The following is a 9,817-nucleotide window of genomic DNA, read 5'->3' on the forward strand; positions in this document are numbered from 1 at the left end:
GGGGGGCAATCACTTTCTCACACAGGGCCATGTAGGTTTGGATTTTTTTTTCCCCTTAATAATAAGAACCTTCATTTAAAAATTGCATTTTGTGTTAACTTGTGTTATCTTTGTCTAATATTTCAATTTGTTTGATGATCTGAAACATTTCAGTGTGGCAAACATGCAAAAAAATAAGAAATCAGGAACACTTTTTCACACCACTGTATATAGCACTTTTCTGGACGCTTCACTTAAAGTGCTTTACAGGTAATGGGTACTCCCCTCCACCACCACCAATGTGCAGCATCCACCTAACATCCAACATGACTAGTAAAGGCGCCTGACCCCAGTTGTCCTACAGCTGAGAGGCTACAGCTTTGAGTTACATCGTTTGCTGGCTAATTAGACTTTATTTTTTTACATTTGTGTTTTTTAGTTCCATGTTCTTTAACGGATTTGGGACTATCGTAGATTCGTAATCACAATATGAACTGAATTATATTGAAAAGTGAAGAGATAACTCAATAATTCTAGTCTTAAATGAAATAACTGTTAATCAGTGCCAGCTACAAAGTTACTAGGGATGACTTAAAAACTACCTACCTGTCCTTCTTGTTGATGGGCTGCTTTTTCTGCAAACATTGCTGTAAAATTAGTGACACAACCTATTGAAACAAGATCTATAGTGTAATACAAATTATAGATTGTGTTTTTCATTTTTGTATGTCCATATATAATACACTTTATTGCAGTTTTCTGCAGCTTATGTAAGAACATCTTCTACACAAACATACATATTACTCATTCTGTATGATAAAGACAAAAAGCTTGAGAATTCACCATGTTATTAAAGGTGCTTTTGAATTACAATGTCAAAGAGTGCATTACTGTTGAACAATTGCAGTTTTCAATGTGTAGCAAGCAAGACGGTGCAGCAAGTCTGAGAAGGATGAGTTTGGGGAGAAAGGTGGTTACGTGTGGAGTCCAGGTGTCTGGAGGTGTCTGTAATGAGGAGAAGGAGAAGCACGTGAGGCAGAAGAGCGTGGTGATGTGCTGTGTATATGAGGTGCTGGTGAACTGTAAATCTGTTTCTCCTGTGTTTTCAGATGCTGCTACTCGTCTCCTGAAGTGGCCAAGCGCTACCAGATGCCAGAACCCTTTGTGCGTGTGGGCCAAGTGGGCTGTGTGGCTCCCAGTGGCTTGTGGTTCTATAGGGTTGTCATCCATCGTATTGTGAGCGACCTCAAAGTAGAGGTATACTGCGTGGACTTTGGAGGTCTGAACTGCGTGGAGAAGAGTAATCTGAAATTTCTCAAGTAAGTATAATGGAAATTCCCAAACTCCGATTTCTGATGTTTTAGACATTAATATACTTATTGTGGTACCATATACTACCGTATGTTATTAGACACCTGAAATGTCCTCTTGTGTTGTAAAAACTGAGAGGCCTTATATAAATGGCACATTTCTGTTGCTGTCAGCTGGTTTAATAATAGACAAACCAGAATTGCTCATGGGGTACAATGGCAACAACTGCATTAAATATCTGGTAAAGGGGGGTTTTGCCCACTAAAGGGATATTCATGGTGAATGTGTCAGAAACACGTAGTTTTAAAGTGAAATCTTTAGGCTAATACAGTAATAAGAAGAGTATAATAATAACAACATTATTGGAAAATGTATCCATGTAAACTTAGTTATTTTATTATAATACAGATCGAGGATTCCTTCTAAAAGGAGGACTACAGAGTAAAAACATAGGTCCTTTATTTAGCTAGGTCCTTCATTCATCTTTTTCCATCAATACTTTAATAAACTAAAAATGGTATTGTGGCTGGCTTAGTTAATGGTACTGGCTTAGTTCTTTGCTAATATACTAGTCTTACTCGGCATGTCTCAAATAAATTTGGTGAAGGTTACTTAATTTCATCACGTAACAATAAATAAATTCCGTTACCATGGAATGTACAAGAAATGAAAAGGGGTGTATCACAGGCATGTTGAGTCACAATTGACAGTACTAAACTCTCCCTTTATGTTAAGACAGCTACAGTTTTAGATGCAGTGGTTTGAAAGCCACAGATAAGGAGGTTAGTTAATTGCCTTATGAGGTTATAAGCTAACGTGTGCTTGCACTATTAATTGTTGTTGCCAGTCATATGGGGACTGATGTCCCCAAATGTTTGAGTGGACACATTTTCACTAAGATAGGTGTCGGTTGATTAGTGATGTTTATCAGCTGGCAATGATTAAATAATATTTTTAAAAAACACATGCAGGCTCTTTGTGGCCTTTTTGTGTCATATGTTTTTCATTACATAAGTATAATAATCCAATGGAGAGATAAATGAGGAAAGCATGGTTAACTTTCAGAATTTGTTTTTAAAACTTCCAAAAATATGTTTTATTGACTGTTTTGACAGGATGTTGCTTTAACAAGAATTACAATTACAAATATTGTTTTTAGTCTTTTCTGATAACCATAGTGAATGTCAGTGAAGGAAGGATTGAAATGGGGATGAATATGTTTTAATTTGCTTGCCTCCTATTTTCTTGCAGGTTGTGCTATTCCACACTTCCAGCTCAGGCTGTCCCTTCAACTTTGACTTGGATCAAACCTTCTCAGGTTCGGTGGATTTTATTCCCTACTGCCTTTCCCCAACAGTTCACCCTGTACACATGTGGATAAACTGAGCCCTCGGAAAATTTAAATTAGGAAAAGTCAATCAGTTGTGACGTCATCGTGGGTAAGGGGGAGAACCCCTTTGTTGATTGAATGGCAGATGGGGCTTTTCATTCTGGGAGTCATCTCGGTTGGGACTAGGCATACATAAAGGGCTTATGAGAGATCATCAGGAAAGTGCATTCCTTATTCCTTCTACAATCTGGCCTTGGATGATCTTGCATAGTGCAAATTAAGATATGAACACAACTTCAGAGCTGCCTAACTGGTTTTGTTCCATATAAAAAAGTTCCAAATAAAAGTGCTTGTACTTTGTATCTGAGTTTATTGTTGTGGAATACATATTTTTGTTAAGTTATACATATTTATTAGTGTCTCATTTCAGGTTATGAAAACACGTTCATTTCAGTAAGTGATAATTAAGACATTTACTTCAATATACGTAGAAACAGTACCTAACCTCTGCATCTCTTTAGTCATTTAGACACAGCAGCAGGTATCATTTTTAATAGTATCATTTAGTTGTCAAAGTAGGCAGCACTGTTTTGTCTTAATAATAGAAATTATCAGAACTTGTTCCTCATGTAAGTTCTAAGAGTGCAGTTACAAGGTCATATAGAAAATCTGAATTTCTTTTATGTCTTTTTATATAGTGTAAGGTCTTCGACGCTGCACATCCTGGAGGGACCTAATCCAGTTATCCTTATAGGTCATCTGTTTGTTTAAATCTCTGCTTTGTAGCAGGTGTTACACACACAATAAGTCGTTGCTTGCATTTGTATAGAGCATTAGGAAAGCAATTCATATATAGAAGGTGTCCCACTTCACTTGAAGTACAGTACTGCCTAAGGCAAGGGTTCCCAAACATTTTGGGTCTGTGCCTCCCTTGACCTGTCATATTTGTTTTCTAATAAGTGAAAATGTATTATTATTATTAATTTATTTTTTTTAATTAATTTTTATTAGAAGAAATCCGTAACTCATTTTGCCGCTCACTCGTTCTCTCTCTCGTATGTGTGTAGCGCATAGCAGCTGAGCAAAGCATTGTAAAACCGCGTCTGTGAGAATCCGTCTCCGTGTGTGCATGTGTGTCTACTCGCTCTGAGAGAAAAAGAGAGTGACCGATTTTGGATACAGGTTTCATATTTGGCAGTACTTTTTGGTCTCTGTTGGGTTGGGTCTCAAAGTCTTGGGTACGGGCCAGGTTCAGACTTCAGTTTCATGCCCATGCAGACCTCTAACTGGGTTTCCCTAGGTAACAGTCCTCAACCAAGCAGAAGTAAGGTTGGGATTATTTGAGTAGCGCACTTTCGGCTTTCAGCCAACCTCTGCAGTCTCTAGAGCAGTTAAAAGCTTGCAGTATTGTCGGTGAGGGATGTGCTTTTTTCTCCAATTGGTTCTGGACTTAGTACAGAGCTGTGTTGCTTATGATATTTCCCAATATGAATAGCTCAAGTAGGATACAGGTTTTGTAGCTGTGAACTGAGATGTAAGAAATATGCAATTGTTAATTACAAAATCAAATTTCGAACAAAAATCAATGCATAAATGTATAATTTATTTGCACATCATTTGCTTTGTTATTATTGTACATAATTAAATATATTGTGTTAATTAACAGGGCTCCTGGAGTGAAGGTGCTGTCGGTTATTTCAAGAAGCTGTGCTGCGAAAGACCCATGATTGCTGTGATATACTGTTACATGAAGGATGTTTTGCATTTGTTCCTGTGTGACACACATACCAGTGAAGACCTTTACATTCACAATGCCATGAAGATGGAGGGCTACGCTATCCCCTGTAGCGTTGTTGAGATCGGAGAGGTGCCCTGTGTTCAGTTTGAAACTGGCTTCATGTTCAAGTTGTGACCGACTTTAAGATTATGATATCCTTTGAGACAGCATTGTGCTCCATCAATATGCTGCATGAAATGTAAATGTATTTGGGCTCATTTGTTATACAGATGTCAAAAGCATAGTCCATGTAGGAAATTGGCAATATATTTATTAATGCAGATATTAACACATATTTAATTTGCAGCCTTTCAGGCAGTTCAACCCAGTGGTTTTGTACTTGAGGGCCAGAGAGCAGTTAGACAGTCCCATCACAGACAGTCCAGAAGATGACATTCTGACTATTTTCCATAGCAGGCTTTCCCAAAAACAGCAGGTACGACAATGCCTTTTGTCAGAAGGTTACTTCTAATTCTGTTCATCCATGCAGTTTGTAATCGAAAATGAGTGCAGTTTAGGGAGTCTCCTAACCATAACGTGACAAGGCACAAAAGAGTGGTGCTCAGCTGCCTTCGTCTTTTCAACCTGGGGTCGGTCCTTGGCAGGAACAATTTAAAAATCTTGAGTCTCTCCTAACCTGCTTCTCCTTTGGAGGTGGGAGAATATCCATATGCACAAGGGGAGGAGAACATGCAAATGTACAAACAGGTGCCTGAAGCTGAAATTTAAGACCAAGACCATTATCCAGCAATGGCAAAAGATGATAGATTGAGTTCTTCATTTGTGACAGAAACAGAATAGTTATGGTGATCAGGTGAAAATTTGGAAAACATTGCCATTTAGTGTGCATATTTATAAAAACATTGGGCCAGTAATGTAAAGATTAGATCTCTGGCACTAGTATCTGTACATGTCATATTGTGTAAGGAGTCATCTGAGGTGCAGTATTTTAGAAAACTATGTGTTCAGATTCTGAGTCAGCAGAAATGATGTCTACAAAAATGTTTTTGCTATAAGCCCTCACATTTCTGTATTGTTTAAAGTGGATATAGTGTACTGAGTGGTACAAAAGTTTTGCTGAAATTTGTTGAGCATTTTTTATCTGGTTCATTGTGGTAAAGCTCGCAAGAATAGTGTCATTTTTAAATCAGATTTCTTGTTGACTGTCACAGTTGTTTTAATGGTTTGGCACCATTCTGGCAGAGAACTGGCCCTTGCTTGTGATTATCTCTGTTAAAAGAGATATGCTCAAAACTTCAGACTGCCATTATTACTGTTCTGGAAAGACAATGCGACATATTACACATCAGCTCTATCTTATGGAATACTGTTTTAATTCATTTAAAATGTGCTTTGCTGTCAAAGGCTTGATTCATATCATTTTCTTTGTCTCCTTGCAGATAACCTTGGAGGACAGTGGTGCTAGTGGGTCATCCCAAACACTGAAAACCAAGAGCTCTGCACTGCAGAACGAGGTGGACTTCAGTGATCTTCCAGAACTGGAGTTTGACAACAATCTTGAAAGCAGGATCCAGGTATAGGTGTTCATTATATATGATTATGATAGTATGATTACTAATGTAGTAGTACTGGGATGCTCTGTGGAATTTGTATATGTCATACAATATATGTGTTTGCATGGGTTTACTCTGAGGGCTCCAATTTCCTCTCACAGTCCAGACATGCTGGTAGGTTATTTGGCTACTATATAAATTGGCCCTGGTGTTAATGTATGTGTGTTTGTGTCTTACTCTAAAAGTAAGATAAAGGTTGGCGGTCTCTGTTGATATCGATATTGTGCATTCATAGTGCTCATAATCATAATGAAACATTTAATTGTGTTAAAATTTGTGAATCAATATTATTTTTATAAATTATGCATTCAGAACATTTTAACCATAACTAGCATGATAGTTAGTAGCCCAGTTCAGACATCTACAGTATGCCATGAAAACTGTGCAGCTTGCAAAACCAGAATCTGTACAGATACTATCAGAGCTATGGGGAGAATGGACACAGAAAAAAAGCCGATCTGTTTATATTAAAAAAACATTGATTTTTAACCGGAAAAATTGTGTTGTTTTTGCCAATAAGTTTTTACTGTTTTATAGTACTTTAATTAGACATCATTTAGTTAGAGTTTGAAGGTACATAATCCAACACATTTGAAATAAGAATCAGAATGTTCCTGCATTGTAATTTTGAATTTTGCATAGAGATGAGTTATATTTTGAGTTAAAGTTTCTGGGTAGTGAAGTTTCTGGGTAGTAAAATCATGTGATGTAAGGTTCTCATTCATAAAACTCTGCTGCTTATCGATTTTTTCAGCCACCTTAATGCGGTCAAGTGTTCATTCCTGCAAAAGCAGTGTTTTGTGTAAAATGTGCTACCTTTGCCTAAGGTTGTAACTGTTTGGTGTTTTCTGTGACATTGATGAAGCTCTCATTCCAGTAATGGACAGCAGCCACAGTGAACATGCAGCTGGTGTGATTAATTAGCTCTCGGGACTGCACTGCTACAGACCTGTTGACGTCAGAACTGAAGGACACTGAATCAATTTAGCAGTGCTGGGAGTTTATCGGATTTCATGACACTGCACTCTGATTTCCTCTCCATTTTAATTAAAACACTGACTCAAATATTTTACAAGGTTTCAAACAGAAAATAACTGGTTTATTATTCAAATATAAAAGATTAAAAAATACATTTTGAAAAATATTTTCCGATTGATTTTAATTTGGTCATCTTTGGCTTTCAAGTACTGCAACTACTGTCTTATGTTTTATTGTGGTTAAACTCTGTAGAACGTTTTTTGTAGCTAAGAAAAGTATGCACGATAATAATAAGAAAACTAGAACTGGAAAGTCAAATTGTAATATTAAGTTAAAAAGTCGGTAATGAATATACTTTTCTATGCATGCTTAGAAAATAGATAATTAATTTAACTAAAAATTATGTTTCTGTAGTTTTTCCATTTTGCTAGGATTTTATCAGGATTTGTGACCAACATTCAGGTTGTAATGTTGCCTTGGTAATCCATAGCATTTAAGAATGTTATGGACAAGAGAGTAGCAATATAATTATAGTGCCACTAAGTATAAAAGAGAATAGTTCTCTATTCTAGTTGAACTCACAACATTTGATACTTATTTTTTGGTTAATTCTTTGATTGTGTTACATATTTCTCTCACTTACTGCACAACAAAGGCTTCTGTTACCTTCCAGGAGCCGTTGGAATGCATTAATGAAATGTGCTCATCAACTGAATGTCAGCAGCAAACAGGTAGCAGACGGACATCCTTCTCTGCCCAAAGCACCCCAGACATCAATAATATACCACAAAAAGAGGATGGTAGAGGTATGTTGCCTGTCTAAAGATATTCAACCTAGAACGTTTACAACTGTTTTGTCCAATCTTCCTTGCGTAGTTGATGGTAGCTTGTAGAACCAAGAGTCATGTCCATATTTTTAAAAAGACCTTCCCATATGGATAAAGATGTCTTACCTGGTCTCAGACCTTAAAGCACTTGATCATAATTTCCGTTTGTGTCCTTGTTTCACTAGTTTTCCTGGTTTAATGCTGTAGAGATGCAGGAAGTCACAGTGTAGGTCAGTTAAGTTGTAATTTTTACAAAAAGGTCTTACCAGAGCACAAAATAGGGAAATAAAATTGTATTTTCTTTTTCTAAGCTCTAAATCTCATTCTCAAAAGCTAAGCTAACTAGAGCCTCATTAAATCTTTTGTGATACCGTAAATGTCAAGAGGCAGACAAAGCAATACTGTGTGTTTAACCACAGAATAAAAAATACCAGTCACAAATATGTATTGTAATATCCAGATCTCTTAGAAAATCACAGAGTCAGCTGAGTGGCTAAGCTGTTACAGCCAGAGTTAAATGAGACCTAAATAACAAGAAGAAATGGGTCCATCTGCCTGAATCCCACAGTGCTAAAACTACAAAATACCCCCCATCCCAACTAGTTATAGCAGCAGTCTCCCTAGGCACTGTGCTATTTGGCTCTACCAGTTTATTGCTGACCATTGTTTTCCTGGAAGAGTCTGACTTATCCGACCCAGTACTTACCCTACTTACACTGTTATTTTTGCATTCTGCACTCAAGCCTTCCTGTTTCCATACTTGTACATGTTTAGAGGAATTCAGTAATGCCTGCATCAGCCCTGTTCTCACAGATTACTGCCATGTGCCTAAGGAGTTGAGAAGGGATATTTCCACACTGATTCCTCTCCAGAAGCCCCAGCGTTGGATGTTCCCAATTTTCAGAGGTGACAGCCTGCGAGTGGACAAGCAGCAGGTGCCTCAGACCTCAACGTCCACAGTGCTGGGGCCAGCTGCTCGCCTTGCCTGCAGTAGCCACCACCTGGACTGGTCATCCTGCAGGAAGGTGTAGCTTCTCAGTACCACACTTGAACTTCTAACAAAGTTCCTTGTAAATCTGGTTAAACCAATTTTGGTGCAACTCCATGGGACTATGTTTTGATTACTGTCCCCATGTTTCTGGTTTGTAGTTTAATTTTAAGTAAGCAAATGTGGAATGTCATTGTTTTTGTTTTACAGGTGTTGTTCCCCCAATATATCTGGTTGTTGTGCTTAATTTATGAAAAATAATTATTTTGTTTCCTAAAAGTTTCTTCTTTTAATTTTTGCCATATTCTGTTTAGGGGGAGATATACAATTAACCACCCAGAGCACCTAGGCTGCAATTTAACACCTAAGAAATTTAAAAACATATATCAATGTCTTGTTTTTCCATGGTGATATGTTTTGTTCTTCTGTACAGCTGTTGGGTTGGGTGGAGGGGTTGCCAAAGTTTGAATATAACATCCATAATGAATCCATAAAAGTTTGGAACCCTTTCATTGTGTGATTTTTCACAAACAAAAAAATGAGCCACATTCTTGGTACCATCATTCCATCATCTTACTTCTTTATCTAGAACTGGTCACTGGGGAGCCGGTGCCTAACTCAGCAGCCAGCGGATGCAATACACTTTGAATGGGACGCCAGTCCATCGCAGTGCCCACACAGATGCAAACAAGCACATGTTCCAGGGTCAATTTTCCCAGAACCCAGTTAACCTAACAGCATGTCTTTGGACTGTGGAAGGAAACGTAAGTACTCAGATACAACACACCATACAAGGAAATTGAACATGAGGCCCCAGGAGTGTTAACCACTGTGCTGTCCCTCTTGGATACTAATATCAAATAATTACAGTATTAAGAGTTGCTTCCTGTTAAATACAATAGAGGCTTTTTAATAGAGTCTGCTGCCATACGTAGCCATGACTGCTGTAACCCTGCTGTAATAGTTTTTTAATAGTCTGTGCATTTCACAGTACAAATGGAATTGTGTGTATGGGGTTGTGATTATTGAATCAACTACTTACACATGTTCCAA

The 9,817-nt window shown here is 37.7% G+C and overlaps 1 protein-coding gene across 5 annotated transcripts in view; it reads left to right on the forward strand.

Moving 5' to 3' along the window:
* tdrd5 (tudor domain containing 5) overlaps positions 1-9,273 on the forward strand; it is a 47,892-nt gene extending 38,619 nt beyond the window's left edge. For 4 of the 5 annotated variants that reach the window (XM_015355830.2, XM_015355832.2, XM_015355835.2 and 1 more), the window contains 7 exons: positions 1,089-1,298; positions 2,542-2,608; positions 4,287-4,487; positions 4,705-4,833; positions 5,798-5,932; positions 7,623-7,755; positions 8,590-9,273. In XM_015355830.2, the coding sequence (XP_015211316.1) occupies positions 1,089-1,298; positions 2,542-2,608; positions 4,287-4,487; positions 4,705-4,833; positions 5,798-5,932; positions 7,623-7,755; positions 8,590-8,807 (1,093 nt within the window). In that variant the 3' untranslated portion in view covers positions 8,808-9,273. The remainder of the gene's footprint in view (positions 1-1,088; positions 1,299-2,541; positions 2,609-4,286; positions 4,488-4,704; positions 4,834-5,797; positions 5,933-7,622; positions 7,756-8,589) is intronic. The other variant, XM_015355833.2, reaches the window with a different exon arrangement.
* Positions 9,274-9,817: the final 544 nt, after the last annotated feature.

This window comes from Lepisosteus oculatus, chromosome 9 (assembly GCF_040954835.1).
Source record: "Lepisosteus oculatus isolate fLepOcu1 chromosome 9, fLepOcu1.hap2, whole genome shotgun sequence".
NCBI lineage: Eukaryota > Metazoa > Chordata > Actinopteri > Semionotiformes > Lepisosteidae > Lepisosteus > Lepisosteus oculatus.